This window comes from Leucopleurus acutus (genome assembly GCF_964270905.1).
Source record: "Leucopleurus acutus genome assembly, chromosome: 10".
In the NCBI taxonomy this organism is placed as follows: domain Eukaryota; kingdom Metazoa; phylum Chordata; class Mammalia; order Artiodactyla; family Delphinidae; genus Leucopleurus; species Leucopleurus acutus.
The window spans coordinates 40382517-40400958 of NC_139153.1; the positions used below are offsets into that span (position 1 = coordinate 40382517).

Consider the following 18442-nt stretch of genomic DNA (forward strand, 5'->3'; position numbering starts at 1 on the left):
AGCCACTTAATTTTTCTGTATTCCATGTGCTTATATAGAGCACTTACGATATTGAGAGGATACTTACTCCCCAACATTCCAGGAGGTTTTTGAGGCTAAGAATTTATTTCTATAGAATGTTTTAATCTTAGGACAGTGGTTCTTGAAGTGTGGTTCTTGGACCAGCGGTATCACTTGGGACCTTGTTCAAAATGCAATTCTTAGGCGAACGCTGGGGATAGGACTCAACAATTGGCTTTTTTTTTTAAATTTATATTTATTTATTTATTTATTTATTTATGGCTGCGTTGGTTCTTCATTGCTGCATACTGGCTTTCTCTAATTGGGGAGAGCAGGGGGCTACTCTTGGTTGCTGTGCGCAGGCTTCTCATCGCGGTGACTTCTCTTGTTGCGGAGCTCGGGCTCTAGGCATGTGGGCTTCAGTAGTTGTGGCACGTGGGCTCAGTAGTTGTGGCGCGCGGGCTCTAGAGCGCAGGCTCCCTAGTTATGGTGCTTGGGCTTAGTTGCTCTGCGGCATGTGGGATCTTCCTGGACCAGGGCTCGAACGGGCGTCCCCTGCGTTGGCAGGTGGATTCTTAACCACTGAGCCACCAGGGAAGTCCCAGCAATCTGTTTTTTAAACAAGCCCTTGCAAGTGACTTGGATGCAGGTCCATGACTGAGAAACTTTGATCCTGGAGAAAGGGCCTAAGTATGTCCTGGGAAGGATGATAACTAGATACTACAGAACTTTTCCTTGTTCAACTGACTGGGGCTTTCTGTTGTGGAGTTTTGTAACTACCTTCATTGGCCACCAGAGGGCGATGTTGGCACAGGCCTGACTTTTACACAAGAAGGAGGCCATGCATTGAGACAATGCTGAATCCTCCCCATTTTGCCCAAAGCGCACTCGCTGTGTCTCTTCTTCACAGCACACATGCCCTCTCACCTTCTTCCTACTTCCCTTCTCTGCCAAATTGATTTGCCATCAGTGGGACTCTGAAATCCCACTGATGAGAAAGAGAAGAGATCGCAGGAGAAGAGATTAAGAAAACAAAGTAAATTTCAATATCCTTATATCTCAGAGCATGTGATTAGTTTAAAAAACTTGTGTTGTTTTCAGTGCTGTATGTATTTAGCTGAGAAAGTTTTCACTTCATGAAATGGGAGTCTGTCCTCTGGGATATCAGAAAGAAGACAGTATAGCACCTTTCGAATGAGGACGTACCCTACTGGGTATGTCCAGTAGGGTACGTCCAATAATTTCCCATGATTAGAGCCCAAGCCTTATCTCCAGAGAAGTATGCAAAGCTTTTTCATACTCTAAAACCTAATTGTTTTTATGTTGTAATGTTTTTATTCTTCTCTTCTGAGCTTAGATTTTGCGATCCTTAGGTGTTATGTGTATGGTAGAATCTCCGTCTCCCTTTTATTTTCTTCTAATCTCCTTGTGTTGCTTTTATTTTATTCTGGTAAATTGCTTATTTCTTAGTCTTGTAGTTATTGCCTAGTCTGGTAATGTCATTTAAATGAGTTTTATATAAGGCAAAAGTAAATTAATTTCAGTGTTCTCTTGAGGTTACTTTGTAGTTTAGTGATCAGTCTACAGTCAACAATCTATAATTGTTTTCTAGGTAGGTCAATATAGTTGATCAATCTACAGTTAAACAACAATGAGAATAATAATAGTTAACATGTACTTAACACTGTGCAGTTGCCACGGTGCTGCCTCCAGTGTTATTGTGTTTAGTCCTCTTGGTGACCATGGGAAGTAGATATTATCCCGTCTTTCAGGTGAGGCTATTCAGGCTTAGGGAGCACAAGGGAATTGCATTTGATCATTAGTTTATAGTGACAGAACCACAACCTGAACCCAGATCTTATGATTTTTAAACCCCATGTTCTTTCTGTGAACCCTTACCATCTTCATGAATGCATGCTTTCTGATTGATTTAATGTCTCATAGATAACTATTTTTCAAAACTAAAGGTTCACTTATTTAGATCAAAAGGCAGAATTATTAGACCTATAAACATTATGTTCAGGAAATGTAAATGAGAGTCTTATTTGCATAAAGAGCATGTACTTGAGGACTCTGCTACTAATTCATACGAATTTATAAAATCTTCCGCTTTCCTAGACAGCTATTTCACATCTTCTCTCTGTTCAAACCTCCAGCACTTGCTTTCCTGTTCATATTCTCAGTTGATGACTTTTAGAACAGATAATCAGTAAACTCAATCAAGAGAGTTTATGCATCCCCCCATCTCCTAAACTACTTTTATCTGTGCCCTTTACTCTGCTATTACTTTTATTGTCATGAGTGAACTGCTCATGCTCTCACTCAAGGGTACTGCTATAGCAATTGTCTCTTCTGTCTCCTGCATCATCAGTTCCTCTCTTCAGCTGGGCCATTCATCAGCATCAAACATACCATAATTTTTTCCTTCATAAAAAATCCTATCTCAATCTATGTCCAGCTCATTTACTTTCTTTTATTCTGCTCTTTCTTTGAAAAAGGTGTATCTACTCCCTAATCCCAATTCCTTTCCTCTCATTCTCTCTTCTTTTTAAAAGAAATATTTATTTATTTATTTGGTTTTGCTGGGTCTTAGTTGCGGCTCGCCAGCTCCTTAGTTGTGGCATACGAACTCTTAGTTGTGGCATGCATGTGGGATCTAGTTCCCTGACCAGGGATTGAACCTGGGTCGCCTGCATTGGGAACGTGGAGTCTTAACCACTGCACCACCAGGGAAGCCCCCCTTTCATTCTCTCTTGAACCCACTCCCATCCGACTTTAACCCACACCATGTCACCCAACTGCTCCTTTGAAGGTATAAGACTTTACATTGCCAAGGATGAATCCAGGATGACTCAAGGTTTTGGCCTGAGCAACCAAAAGGAAGGAATTGTCATCTTGTGAGATTGGGAAGGCTGTAGAAGGAGTAGATTTTGAGGGAAAGGTTAAGAATTTTAGCTTATCTGATAGTGGAGAAGATACCTAGTCAAGAGCAATAGGCAGCTAGGTAAAAGAATCTCTAATTGAGAAGAGAGTGCTGGGCTAAAGATACACATGTGGAGGTTGATGATAAAGCATTGGCTAAAGGTGGTCTTCTACAAAAAATCCTTTACGAATGGGTTTAGATGTAATCTTCCAAGGACATTCCCTGACTTCCCTCTCCCATCTTCTCCCACAACCCCCTTTATCTTTTCGTCTTCCCTTTGGTAAGTGCCTTTTTTCCCTGAACCTTCCTTTCTCATGGCACTTGTAAGGTCATAGTTAAGCTATTTGTTGTCTCACACTTAAGCTACTCTAGAGTAGGGATAGTGTTTTGTTTATTTTTATATTCCTGCAGAATGACACATTTAGGAAAAGCAAAGAGGCACAGAATAGTTCAAAGTGTACCAGCAACCTCAAGTTGCTCAGTGATAAGAAACCAGAGGTCAAAATGACAAGTGAGACAAGTGACAGGGTGGAACATGGAGAAGCACATCCAGTGACATCATGCAGAGTCTCACAGTCTGTGGGGAGATAAGGTAGGACTCGGAAACTTGGTCAGATATGCATTAAAGAGAGATCACTGCTTTTGGCACATGGTAGATACACAATCATTGCTCATTAAACTGAATTGAAGTCATTTTATCTGTTATTGAACTAGAATCATTTTGTTCAGGTTTGGGTTATGTTAATGTGCAGACTAGCAAGTAATGAATGTCTGCAAACTAAAGTGGTAGGTCTTGGGACTTCCCTGGTGGCGCAGTGGTTAAGAATCCGCCTGCCAATGCTCAACATCACTAATTATTAGAGAAATGAAAATCAGAACTACAATGAGGTATCACCTCACACCAGTCAGAATGGCCATCATCAAAAAATCTACAAACAATAAATGCTGGAGAGGGTGTGGAGAAAAGGGAACCCTCTTGCCCTGTTGGTGGGAATGTAAATTGATACAGCCATTATGGAGATCAGTATGGAGATTCCTTAAAAAACTAAAAATAGAACTACCATATGACCTAGCAATCCCACTACTGGGCATATACCCTGAGAAAACCATAATTCAAAAAGAGTCGTGTAAAAAAAAAAAAAAAAAAAAAGAGTCATGTACCACAGTGTTCATTGCAGCTCTATTTACAATAGCCAGGACATGGAAGCAACCTAAGTGCCCAACGACAGATGAATGGATAAAGAACATATGGCACATATAGACAATGGAATATTACTCAGCCATAAAAAGAAACGAAATTGAGTTATTTGTAGTGAGGAGGATGGACCTAGAGTCTGTCATACAGAGTGAAGTAAATCAGAAAGAGAAAGACAAATACCACATGCTGACACATATATATGGAATCTAAAAAAAAAAAAAAGGTTCTGATGAACCTAGGGGCAGGACGGGAATAAAGACACAGATGTAGAGAATGGACTTGAGGACACGGGTAGGGGTAAGGGTAAGCTGGGATGTAGTGAGAGAGTGGCATTGACATATATACACTACCAAATGTAAGATAGATAGCTAGTGGGAAGCAACTGCATAGCACAGGGAGATCAGCTTGGAGCTTTGTGATCACCTAGAGGGGTGACATAGGAAGGGTGGGAGGGAAATGCAGGAGGGAGGGGATATGGGGATATATAGCTGATTCACTTTGTAATACTGCAGAAACTAACACAACATTGTAAAGCAATTATACTCTAATACCGATGTTAAAAAAAAAAAAAATCCGCCTGCCAATGCAGGGCACATGGGTTCGATCCCTGGTCTGGGAAGATCCCACATGCCACGAAACAGCTAAGCCCGTGCACCACAACTACTGAGCCTGCGCTCTAGAGTCCATGAGCCACAACTACTGAAGCCCGCGTGCCTAGGGCCTGTGCTGTACAACAAGGGAAGCCACTGCAATGAGAAGCCCGCGTACCACAACAAAGAGTAGCACCCACTCGCCGCAGCTAGAGAAAGCCCGTGCACAGCAACGAAGACCCAATGCAACCAAAGATAGGTAGATAGATAAAAAGTAAATAAAAAGTGGTCTGCATCAAAAAAAAAAAACTTAAATTTTAATTTAAAAAGTTTTTGTAACCAAAGGCTCCTAAGCATTAACTTGGTCCAGAGAAGATTTATCATCACAATTATCGGTACTAGTAGTACCCAGTTGATCACAGGGTTTTTTTTGACAAATTATTAACAACCATAAAAGTTGAATCTGATTGGAAATGTTTTTCTAACGAGATTATGGGGGCTATTATTTTCCTTGATTAGACCATAAATCTGAATATCTATTTTTTGTTAGGATGGATGGAAAGGTTTTAACAATATTTAGTCCTATTGTTTTTATAGATAATAATAGCCAAAAAACCTTATTCACTCAGCTAAGTATGTGGGAATGGAAGCTTTATTATGGTAATGTCTAAATCTTTGAGTTACATGCTAAGCATTCCGTAACTCAGTATTATTAAACATTATGACCTCTTTGAATTCTGGAAAAGCAAAGAATTGAAAACTACCTAACCTGGAAAGGATTTGTTAGTCATTAGATAATTCAGTTTGTTTAGGGGTTTGCTTTTGTTTCACAGATGTGTGATATTTTCTTTCATCCGTATGAGGAAAATGACATATTTCTTTTTAAAAGTCTCCTATTTGCCGTATCAACATTGTTTCGCTGGGTGACATTTATTCTCTTTGAACGTGATGCCTTTCTTTTTTGGTAGTAGTTTTCCTCAGTTATTTGGCAATGCTTGAGATTCCCTGTGATAACATGACTGTTTTCTACCACCTGCCTCTGGCAGGGCTGTGACAGTGCTGCCAGGTGTGGTGTGGGGCTCCCCCGCAACTCCTCTGGGTATCACCTTTCACCCGTTGGCTTCCTCTTGTGCCAAAGCATTCAGTCTCTGTTCCCATCTTGGGTTTGGCACAAAGGTGACTATTGTGGGGTGAGGGAAGGAAAGCATGGGGGAAATGGGGACTGACCTGACAGATTTTAACTGAGTCCCATCATCGCTGCTGTCTCTAAGCCTGGAGTACCTTGGAGTCCTGTTTTCCTATGCCTTCTTTGGGCTGGGGTGTCTCCTTAGTGTGGTCTATCTGCTTCATTTTCTTGGATATTCCTTGTAATTTCTGTTCCACTGGGGGAGGGGTACCCTTCTTGATTTCTAGATCTTTTATTAATTTTTTTAGCAGTCTTTCCTGCTGCTTCTAACTGCTTGTGATAGTATGTTGAAGCTGGCCTGTGTGCTTCAGTTGGCTATCTATCCACTATTTAAGGTGCTCAGTTAAAACAGGACTTTACCAGTGGTGTTTGGTATATTTTTTTCCCCACACCTTTTCTGATTATTTATGTGTGTTGTATGTCTTTTCGTGAACTACATACCTAAAATGGATTCCTTTTTTTTCAACATCTTTATTGGAGTATAATTGCTTTACAAAATTGTGTTAGTTTCTGCTGTATAACAAAGTGAATCAGCTATACATATACATATATCCCCATATGTCCTCCCTCTTGTGTCTCCCTCCCACCCTCCTTATCCCACCCCTCTAGGTGGTTGCACAGTACCGGGCTGATCTCCCTGTGCTGTGCAGCTGCTTCCCACTAGCCATCTATCTTACATTTGGTAGTGTATATATGTCATTGTTACTCTATCACTTTGTCCCAGCTTACCCTTCCCCCTCCCCGTGTCCTCAAGTCCATTCTCTACCTCTGCATCTTTATTCCTGTCCTGCCCCTAGGTTCATGAGAACCATTTTGTTTTTTTAGATTCCATATATATGTGTTAGCATATGGTATTTGTTTTTCTCTTTTTGACTTACTTCACTCTGTATAACAGACTCTAGGTCCATCCACCTCACTACAAATAACTCATTTTCGTTTCTTTTTATGACTGAGTAATATCCCATTGTATATATGTGCCACATCTTCTTTATCCATTCGTCTGTCGATGGACACTTAGGTTGCTTCCATGTCCTGGCTATTGTAAATAGTGCTTCAGTGAACATTGTGGTACATGACTCTTTTTGAATTACGGTTTTCTCAGGGTATATGCCCAGTAGTGGGATTGCTGGGTCATATGGTAGTTCTATTTTTAGTTTTTTAAGGAATCTCCATACTGTTCTCCATAGTGGCTGTATCAATTTACATTCCCACCAACAGGGCAAGAGGGTTCCCCTTTCTCCACACCCTCTCCAGCACCTAAAATGGATTCTTGAGTTAAGCTGGTATTTCAAAATTTGATAGACTGCCAGATTTTCTCATGAAAACGTTGTTTCAATTTATATTCCTCCAGTGGAGTATGAGATTACCCATTTTCCTACACCTTTGCCAACACAGGCTATTATCAAATTTTAAAAAAGATTTTATCACTCTCATGGCCGGAAGACGGTATCATTTTTGTAATTCTCATTTTCCTATAGTCTGCATTTTATTTTATTTTTTTGCAGTTTGCATTTTCATCTGAGGCAGAGTTTTGAAAATATGCATTCTTTCTTGAGCTAGGAAGAATAAATTTTATAAGCTTACTGTGTGAGGGTAAAAGGGAATTTATTTATGCCAAATATGTTCTAGCTCATATTTGTTCTATCTCTGGATAAGTAAAACAATATGTGAAGCCCTAGCATGGTGCATACTGGGTATTTAATAAAAGTCTGTTATCTTTCATTGCTTTATTTTCCTCCTCTTCTTCCAGTTAGTTGATATTTTCTTTTCAGTCTGCCTTGTTCTTTTTTTTTTTTTTTTTTCCGGTACGCGGGCCTCTCACCGCTGTGGCCTCTCCCGTTGCGGAGCACAGGCTCCGGACGCACAGGCTCAGTGGCCATGGCTCACGGGCCCAGCCGCTCCGTGGCATGTGGGATCTTCCCGGACCGGGGAGCGAACCCGTGTCCCCTGCATCGGCAGGCGGACTCTCAACCACGGCGCCACCAGGGAAGCCCCTGCCTTGTTCTTTTAGGTTGTTCTCTTTAGTTGTTCCTCCGTTACCTGAGATTACAGAATGAATGATCTTTTCATTGAGTTTGTATGAAAGATTTCTGCCCTTGGATTTGTGAGACCCAGAAGCTTGGACATTGTAGTTTGCTGTCTTCCAAAGTAAAATCTTGCATTTTATACTTTAGTAGCATATGTTCTAGATTTTTACTTGTCTTATGAAAAATATGTCTGTGAGGTTTTTTTTTTTCCTACTAATCTTAGGGAACTAAGCATTATTTGACTTAGTTCCCTAATCTTTTTAAAAATTAATTAATTAATTTATTTATTTTTGGCAGCATTGGGTCTTTGTTGCTGTGTGCGGGCTTTCTCTGGTTGCAGAGAGTGGGGGCTACTCTTCGTTGCAGTGCATAGGCTTCTCATTGTGGTGGCTTCTCTTGTTGTGGAGCATGGGCTCTAGGCACACGGGCTTCAGTAGTTGTGGCTCGCGGGCTCTAGAAGTACAGGCTCAGTAGTTGTGGCGCACAGGCTTAGTTGCTCCACGGCATGTGGGATCTTCCCTTACCAGAGCTCGAACCCATGTACCCTGCATTGGCAGGCGGATTCTTAACCACCATGCCACCAGGGAAATCCCTGTGAGGTTGTTAAGTAAGAGTGATTTGTAGGAACCTCTTGGGTTGGCAGGCTGACTGCAGAGCTAGGCAGGTTGCTGAAATGTTAGATATCGTCAGAGCCTTTCAGAAAAGGTTATATGTCCTCAAATTGATCTATACAGTGAGTGCAGTCAAGATCCCATCAGGATTTTTTTGTATAAATCAACAACTGATTCTAAAACTTATATGGAAAAGCAAAGACACTAAAATATAACCAAGACAATTTTGGAAAAGACCTAATTTGCACGACTTGTGTGACATCATTTCAAGACTTTATACAAATACAGTAATCCAGACATTGTGGTACTGGCAAAATGGATAGATTTATAGTTTGGTGGAACAGGAGAGTCCAGAAACAGACCTACACATAATATGGTCAGTTGATTTTCAAGAAAGGTGCAAAGGAATCAGTGGAGTAAAGGAGCAATTAGATGTCAATGTACAAAAATATGAACATAGACCCATATCTTATACCACGTAAAAAATTTAACTCCAGGGCTTCCCTGGTGGCGCAGTGGTTGGGAGTCCGCCTGCCGATGCAGGGCACGCAGGTTCGTGCCCCGGTCCGGGAGGATCCCACATGCCGCGAAGCGGCTGGGCCCGGCTGGGCCCGTAAGCCATGGCCGATGAGCCTGCGCGTCCGGAGCCTGTGCTCCGCAACGGGAGAGGCCACAACAGTGAGAGGCCCGCATACCACACAAAAAAAAAAAAAAAAAAAAAAAAAAAAAAATTTAACTCCAAATGTATCATAGACCTCAATGGGAAACCTAAATGAAAACTATAAAACTTCTAGAGGAAAACATAGGAGAAAATCCTGTGACCTTGGGTTAGGCAGAAATTTCTTAGATATCCCACCAAAAGCATGGAAGCATGAAGGAAAAAATGATAAATTAGATTTTATCAAAATCAAAAGCTTTTGCTGTTCAAAAGACAGTTAAGAAAACAAAAATACATTTCTTCGATGTATTTTCTTGGAAAATACATTTATGGGAGAAAATATTTGCAAAACTCATCTGATAAGGATTGGTATTCAGAACAATAAAGAATCTTCAGGGCTTCCCTGGTGGCGCAGTGGTTGAAAGTCCGCCTGCCGATGCAGGGGACACGGGTTCGTGCCCCGGTCCAGGAAGATCCCACATACTGCGGAGCGGCTGGGCCCGTAAGCCATGGCTGCTGAGCCTGTGCGTCCGGAGCCTGTTCTCCACAACAGGAGAGGCCACAACAGTGAGAGGCCCGCATACCGCAAAAAAAAAAAAAAAAAGAATCTTCAAAATTCAATAATAAGAAAATACACAACCCAATTTAAAAAATAGTCCAAAAAATTTGACTGTTCAATTCACCAAAGAAAATAAAAGAATAGCAAGTAAACAGGTGAAAAGTTGCTCAACATCCTTAGTTATTAGGAAATAAGATACAACTATAATCTATAAGGATAGCTTTAAAAAAAAAAAAAAAGCCCACTGCTTCCAGAAGTGCTGCTGGTGACTTCCAGGTAATCCTCATGTACAGGAGCAGTGATGGTGCCCTGGACTTTCTACATGGGTTGTTTTTGGTTTTTTTTTTAATATTTATTTATTTGGCTGTGTTGCAGCATGCGGGATCTTTCGTTGCAGTGCGCGGGCTTCTCTCTAGTTGTGGCACTCAGGCTCCAGAGCTCACGGGCTCTCTAGTTGTGGCGCGTGGGCTTTAGTTGTCCCGTGGCATGTGGGATCCTGGTTCCCCGACCAGGGATTGAACTCGGATCCCCTGCATTGGAAGGTGGATTCTCTACCACTGGACCACCAGGGAAGTCCCACGTGGGGGTTGTTTTAAACGGCTCTGTGTCCTTGGACCATTTGGTTTGAATCACAGGTTCTAAACCTATGGTGCTTCATGATGGTTTTATTGAGTATAATAGTAACCTCTGACAGTGTACAGAGCAGGAAAGACTTAGACTTGTTATTAGGAAAGCTTCTCCTGTAGTCGTGGTGCTTATCAGAGTTTGGATGCCATAGAAATCAGTGACTCAGTTCTGTTCTGTGTTTCTGAATTTCCTTTTATTGGATCTTTAAATTTTGGACAGATTTTATCTGCTTTAAGCTAATGCTATGAAGAGTGACAAAAATTCTACTAGTTAGACAGTAGTTGCATCTGTTTTTCATTTTTCTATCTGTCACAGTGGGTAATTATTCTTTGTGCTCATTGCAGGTACTTCATCTTCTCAAGCAACAGTGCTTGCCAACGGTGACCACGGAATAGAAGGGAATGATGCCACTGGTAAGTGATTCCCAGGAATCCCCAAATGTGTGGGTGAAACAGTCACAGTAAACACCTTGATCAGCTCCTTTGAGGAGGATTGTTAGTGGAAGCATATGGATTATTTCTAAGGGTACTCTTATTCTTGGTGGTTGTATTTAAACCCAGGGCATCTGCCTCATAACATTTCCAACAATGGAAAGAGAGAATTTCATTTGATATTTCTTGAATATCTTTTGTAGTTGTACCACATAGGAGCTGGATCAGTCTTAACAATATGCTTTTGTTGCAGAATGACCAAAAAAAAATGTTATAATGGAGTCCTTTGGCTGCTACAGTTCTTTGGGCAGGTCTCATCCCTGAATGCATACTGTACTCAGTTTGCTTTCCATGGCTCAATGTTAGGAAACTTGTGAGCTGGAAATTAAAAGTTCTTTACTTTCTGTTGTGCCCTCAGTCTGTTTTTCCTTTATTTTTCCCTTAACTGTTACTTTTGAAATCTGTCTCTGATGCCTAGCCCATTACCAGGGCTAGCACTGAGTTCCTGTGGGTTCCCCCAGTGTATTTGAAGTGAGCAAAATTCTTGAAGCAGTAGCAGGGTCCATAGGGATGTACAGTACTATGTAAATCTGTGTTTAGGTAGCTGATATGAGAGCCATGTTGAATTTTAAAAAATAACTGAACTTAATTAGCTTAAGTGTACAATCAGGCTGACGCTGTTGACCCAACTGAAAAGACTTTTAACTGGGCATAACGTTTGCTTCACATTACTGCAGGGAGGCAAGTGCTAGCCATGTCTGTGTTCCTCTTCTTGCACGCATACCTTAGCCTTGAGAAGCCTTTCCTTGAGCTACCATAGGATTTCTTGGTTTCTAAGGCTTCCAAAAAGCCTTCTGTTAGCACTAGCAGTTATTCCAGGATTTACTCTTTATTCTGTGACCTTTAGAAATGTTGTATACATCTTTGTATGTTAGGTTTACTGATGACTAGGTTCTATTAGTTGTGAATGTTAGTTTTACCCAGTGACAATAAATCCTTATTAGCAACTCATTAATTAGGAACTCTTGAAAAGCTAGAAACAACCTGAAGTGCGACCTTATTTATCTTCCAGTTTTGTGAACTGAAAGTTTTTTGTTTTTTTGATAATCTTAGTTCGTATGTAGTGTTGACTGTTTCTGTGTCTGCTTTGAAAGCAAAGGTCTATATAATTTTGGTTTTAAGAACATATTTGTAGAAATATCCCCATGATTAAAGGAGAAGCTTGAACACAAACTTTTAAAAAATGAATAAATTCAGCTTTCTTTAATGAGGAGGCAGTGCTAGGGGAAGGAAAGGCTTGAAGGGATTGATTTGGTTAGCCATTTGGAAGAATGAATGCCATTTTCATCCGGGAAGGAAATGACTACCACACTAGAGTAGGTTTCTTCTCCAGCAGGATGTCAGGTCTGACCAGAGGAGACTCAGACTTTATGTAGCAATTGTTTCCCACTGCCACAGCTTAATTGTGCAGGAAAAAAGAACAGGAAGAACATGCAGCCTGGCCCTTACTGTTTGAAGACTTCAGTTCTCTGGCTGCAAAAAAGAGCCCAGCTGTTTATGAACTGCCCAGTGCCATTATGAGAGCAGGTCTTTCTGCTCTTGGACACCTCTCCACCATTGTGTAGAATATAGTTTGCACACCTGGGGAGATGTTGTGTTCTCAACCTGACCTCTTGACTATATTAAAGCAGGTGCTTTACTGAAAATACGCATGTTTCATTGGGGGTGGAAAGGAGTAGGGAGGGGGCCAAGAGTGCATGTTTTCAGAGCATGTTGTGACATCGTTCTAATTTGGCCATCACTAACTGGAGCATGTAGCTCCGTGCTCTTTTGGAAATTCCTCCTTCTGCTTCCTTCAGAGTGTTAATCTGTAGTCCTAAGAGCAGACCCGCTCTGCTGACAGTGTATAAAGGGTTTATGAGCATCTTGCAATGTTGAACTTGCTGTTTACTAATGATCTGTGCTTTTCCACCCTTTCCTTCCCTTTCCTACTTCTTCCTCTCTTTCTATTTTTCTCCTCCTAGAAGCCTAACGTGTCTCTCAACACTGGGGCTGCTGCAACACCAGACCAGTGATCTTTCCTAAGCACCGTTACACTTGTAAAACCTTCAGCATTTTGCAGAGCTTTGCTTTCCTTCCTGGACACGATATAGAAGAAGCTGAGGGTAGTTCTTCGGGGCCCATTTCTGCCGATGCCTGAGCAAACCACCTGCTTCCTTTTGTGCTCCGCAGGGCTTGATGGAACCTCGTTTCCCTTTGTGAGCACAAAGTACCAGATGAATTCCTTTTAATTTCAGTATTTTTATGAAGGTCATCTAATGTCTTTTATTTCTTGTTCTCTTTTAAAACTCATTTTTTAGTTTAATTCAGTCTCACATTTTTCTTTACTTTAAACATTTTTAGTTGGCCTTTTTCATTTGGTTTTCAGATCTTCAACCTGAATCAGGGTAATGTAGCAGCAAATGAGAAGGTGTGCTTTCATAAAGGGATTGAGGCCACCAGCACTGCCGTGAACCTCCCTTCTTCTCTCCCTCCTCCCTCCCTCTGTGAGCTCGCTTTTAGGGTAAATTCATCTTTCAGGCTACCTATGTTTCTCTCTGCCTTACTAACATCTGAATAATGATAGCTATTTTAATTTAAAGTTTTCTAATTTAGAGTAGTTCTGATTAAACTTTGAAAAATATTTCCTGAAATGAAATCATCCTTTGTTATTTGCAAGTTGGGCTGAAATTGTTTCTATTATGAAATTATGATCTATTTGTCCAGGCTTAGATTCTCCTGAAAATTTGGCAGCCTTATTATTGTGTGTGGAATTTCATATCCCAAATTTCTTAACATGATCATGAACTATCAAGATAATAATTGGGAAGTTAAGGAAAATGGAAACCTGTATTATTAGAATACTGGGCTGTTGATACAGATAGAAAATAACTTTTTCTGTAGCAACCTGAGAATGAAGTTAAATTGCAACACATCGAAGAACTACAACCAATTATTAGGTTTCTAATGAAATGCTTTTCTGACTGGACTCCAGCTCTGTTCAGTGTTAGCCTCCCTATGAACTGTGGAGGTGCCTTTGTGCAGCCTGAGGTGGGATTGGTCGGTCACATATAAATAACCTGTGTGTCAAGGCCTTTACCATGAACCTTAGGATTTACTTTCACACATTCTGAGGATTGTCCCAGTAGGACTTTTCTTTTTCTCATTCCTCATTTTCCCAAACTAAAAGCTAAAAAAATCTGAAACCATCTGGGACAAATACTGTGGAACTTTTCAAATGATAAGCTTTGATCAGATTTTTAGAAATAGAATATAAAACATGGGCTATGTTTTGAAATTGTAGAGGAGTTCTGGTTTAAGATCTGGAATGTGAGATACTCTTTAAAATTTTCTATCCTCTTACTGACTATGCAGGTTTGTATAATCACTAAGCTACTGATTATTTCAGATTAAATATTTGGCACCAGGTTCTGAGGAAGATTTGAGATGTACATTCTTTTAGATCCCCTGATACAAAACTACTTTGGGGATGGGAAAGTTAGAATATTATGAAAGTTTAAACCAAGACCCTGCAATGACTTCTGGAATTTAGGAAGCGTTCCCTCCTGTGGTCCTGTGGTTTGTTCGTCTGCCAGGAATTCCTTCTGTGGGTTCTGGAGAGAAGACACTAAGGGAGGTACATTTTAGAGGGAAGTGCTTATGCTAACATTCTAAGCAGTTGGTAAATATGAAAACTCTTAGCAAAGGAGAAAAATATGAAAAATACCATAGGAGAGCACACCATCAAATAAAACATAGCTCTTTTCATTTGGTATGTAGTTGTTTCATATTTTTTTTGTGCCTTTTTTTTTCCTAGCCAAGGAACTTTTCACAACTGTTAGTGCTAACTTTAAAAAATCATGCTTGACATCCTTCTATCGCTTCTAACTAATCTCTGCAGTTTGTCTAGGTGACAGGAGGGTAGAAAAGCCTGGGTGTGACCCCTGTGGTATAGCTGTGGTCAGAAACATACACTCACACTTCATTATTGACATTGATTTATTCCACTTTAATTTCCATTTTGTCATGTTTATTTCTCTTTGAAATTTGTTTTTTTCCAAATATGTTTCTTTTTGAATTTATGGAATTGTTGAAAATTTCTACTATCAGCCAGCTAAAATTTAGTGTATATTGTTAGCTCTGTTTCACTTGGATGTTTCATTTTGAAGGAAATAAATGTAACGTTTCATATATAGCTTCATATGAAGTAGCCAGTCCTGCAATGAAATGCTGTATTGCCATCATGGTCACACTCAGTGGCCCAGGAGCTCGCTGGTGAGGCAGCCAAGACCGGTCAGGGTTGCTCTGTTGAAATGTGTTGTTTCTTATATGCAATCTCTCTCTTTCTCTCTCTCTCTCTCTCTCTCTCTCTCTCTCTCTCGTTTTTTTCCTTCTTTGGCCCAATGTTGAAGATGTAGAACTTTGTTTTTAAATAATATTTTTATAACTTTATTCATTCACCTAAGTTTGTATTTTTTGTGACTTTAGATTTCAATGGTTTTGTATATTGGGACATTTTAATGTGATCATTGTGCTAAATAAATTACACTAATAAACATCTTACACCAACACCGTATGGACTGGATTTTGGTTGGGGTCTTAATTATTGAAGTATAATGTGGCCAAAACATGAGTTTTGTAAATAAAGGCCCTTGAGACATGAGCTCTTGGTCTAACAAAGCTTCTAATCTGATTCATAGTAATTCCATAATTATATGGGCTTTTTACTTTTTGCCAGGCACCTTCACTTACGTTGTCATTTTGGATTATCAGAGTGAACTCCCTTTTATCTGGAATCTGTAAGAGTTAAGAAGCCCAAATGACTATTTGATATTTTATAGCACCTGATGAGAAAGACAGTTGGCAGAATAGCAATAAGAAGTTATTCCAAAAGACAGTTGCCATGGCGTATCAATTACTGTTAGATACTTTCTAACACTACACTTTCGTTTAGTCCAATTAAAATTCACATTCACAGTCTTCCTAAAATGCCTTTTGAATTAATATATAAAACGTGTTACATTCAATAACATTTTAATTTTGTAACCTTATTGTTTGATAATCTAGTAGGCTGTATCTGGGAAGAATTCAATGGAATGCCCAATTTCCTAGCCATTGTGGGTTAGTGTGTCTTTACAGTTGATAGATTTGCAAACGCAGTATGTTGACTGAATTAAGACGTTGAAAAGACTGAATACCTAAGGTAATTTGCGTGGCATAAAGAACTTTTTTAGCTTGGCAAACATTTCTTTTTATTAAGAAAGCTCAATTTAATGTTCTTAGGTTTCTTTGCATTAAGAGAGCTCAATAATCTATTCTTAGGTTTGAAGCACAATAATTTAAGTACTATAAAGAATAATTCTCAATCTTGACTAACCTTATAGGTACCCTAGGATTAAACTTTTGGTGATGGGAACAACTGTTGGGTTTTATTAGTGTATTCATTTTGATGAAAGTGAGATGAAACCCGGCTTCAGGTGGATTCTTCCTCCTTGTTGGCCTGGTAATATGGTGGGGCTGGGAGACTAGAGAGGGTTCTGGACAAAGACACAGGACTGGTGGGGCAGGAAGAGAGTGTTAGTTTTATTTCTAAGTCATGCGTAAAACTGGATTATCCTCCATTTTATTTTGATGCTGTTTTCATTACAGTGAAGGCTTAACAAGACTTAACCACAAATAAAATCTCTGCTGCCATGGAGCCAAATTAGTGTTATTTACACTGGGGCTGGATGCAGTATACTAAGTGCTCCACAAATGGCAGTGTTACTAGTGGTTTCCATTGTGATCAGAGTCGATGGCTTTTTATTGTGATAACTCTTCTGAATGGGATGTGTTATCATTCCTTCAGGTCAGAACAGCAGTGAAACAGTAAAACTGCTTTGTTAGAATGTCATGACACAGAAAGTATCCTAGGTGTTTCATCCCTGTCAGTTGTATCATCAGATGGAATGCAAAGGATTTTGTATTAGACAAAATTTGTCATCAAAAATGTGAACTCTTAACAGAAAAATCTGTAATGTTAGAGTTTCTGAACAGCTATTGTAACCAACCCACATGCTGGCATTATAGCTCGTAAATGAAGCCTGAACAGAAAGCTGTACACTGTGTTCCTAGATGTAGACACAGCAAGGCAGCCATTCCCCCTGCCCCTCCTCAAATCCTGAAAACAAAGCTTTAGTTTTTTTTTTTCCTTTCTTTTTTAAGATATGCGTTGCATTTTGGAAACACACCAGTAAAATACCAACATCTAATGTTTCTTAAAGTTTTTTTTTTGGTTGATTGTTTTCTGGTAAAAATATAAAACTTCTCAGAAAAATCCACATGTACCCATTAACACACATGTTATATTTACTTATAGGGTGTTTAGGACTCCCTTGAAACCAGCTCAGGGACTGAGCTTAAGAACCTTCATCTAAGCAAAGCATTTAATTATACTGTGAGCCATTCGATTTCTATTTCTGTTGGAGTTTTGTGTTTAATGAAACAAAATAGCTTCTTCCTGAGCTTTGAGTGAGTCCATAATTCTGAAATACTTTTTAAACTGTAACCTCGTTTATATGATTTGCTTCTCTTTGTGGAATGATACTCTACCCTATGTCAAAAGGCATTTGTTGATACAGAATATTTTCTTTTTTTATTTGTAATTCTGTAAGTAATATACGAATACATTCTCCTTTCTAAGAAAAACTAAAGCATTGTAGGTAGAGCCACACTCTATCAGAGACCAGAAGATTTTTACTCATAGAACATTCACACACAGCTACTATAAGTTGATCTTGTATTTTTACCTGAATCTAGACGTGAACAGATTCTTCTGCCTGATACATCTCATTAGTAATAAGGGTAACTGTCATTTGTATAACACATTAGAGTTTGTAAAGTGCTTTTGAATGGATAACAGTATCCATTTTTCATTTGAAGAGGTTGAACTTTGGTTAATAAGAGAGATCCAGGCTGTACCCAGTCTGGGAAGAAGTGCTGTGCTCTTTCTACCACATTGTCATGTCTCAGTGGATCTTCTTAAGTGCTAACTAATCATCAGAAAGGTAGTCGGAAGGAACAGAAGTTTGAAGGCCTATTTAAAGCCTTTCTTAGGCACTATTTTCTGGGAGAAAATCTAGGCTGAGGCAAGGGTTTTGCATGTAGGTAGTTTATTTTGAGAAGTGATCTCAGGAAACAAGAGTGGGAGACTGCAAAAAGTGAAAACGGAAAGATGAAAAACCAATACAGTAAAGTATTAATAACTTAGTCACTGCTGTGGACAAAGAGAGCTTAGTCCTATTGGATGGGATTTAAAGGGTGAGGGTGGGGGGGGCACAAGTGGTGTCCAATTAACCAAGAGATTAATTCAACAAAAGATTTGTCTGCCTGTACTTTATCATGGAGTATGAGATCTTTGAGTTCTATCCTGGGAAATTTGACTCAACTCCATCTATCATGGAACTAATTTCCATGCCTAATTGTTAGAACCTGTGTAACTAACCACAATTTTAGTTTTTGAATTTTCCTTACTAATGTTTTCTTTATGAATCAGTTTCAGTAATTTCTATCTTTCTAGAATGTTTGTCCATTTCAATTAGGTTATGTATTTTG

At 39.6% G+C, this 18442-nt stretch overlaps 1 protein-coding gene across 9 annotated transcripts in view; it reads left to right on the forward strand.

The window, feature by feature from the left end:
- MAP4 (microtubule associated protein 4) overlaps positions 1–18442 on the forward strand; it is a 170172-nt gene that overhangs the window by 66852 nt on the left and 84878 nt on the right. For all 9 annotated transcript variants that reach the window (XM_082847258.1, XM_082847263.1, XM_082847259.1 and 6 more), the window contains exon 3: positions 10724–10792. In XM_082847258.1, the coding sequence (XP_082703384.1) occupies positions 10724–10792 (69 nt within the window). The remainder of the gene's footprint in view (positions 1–10723; positions 10793–18442) is intronic.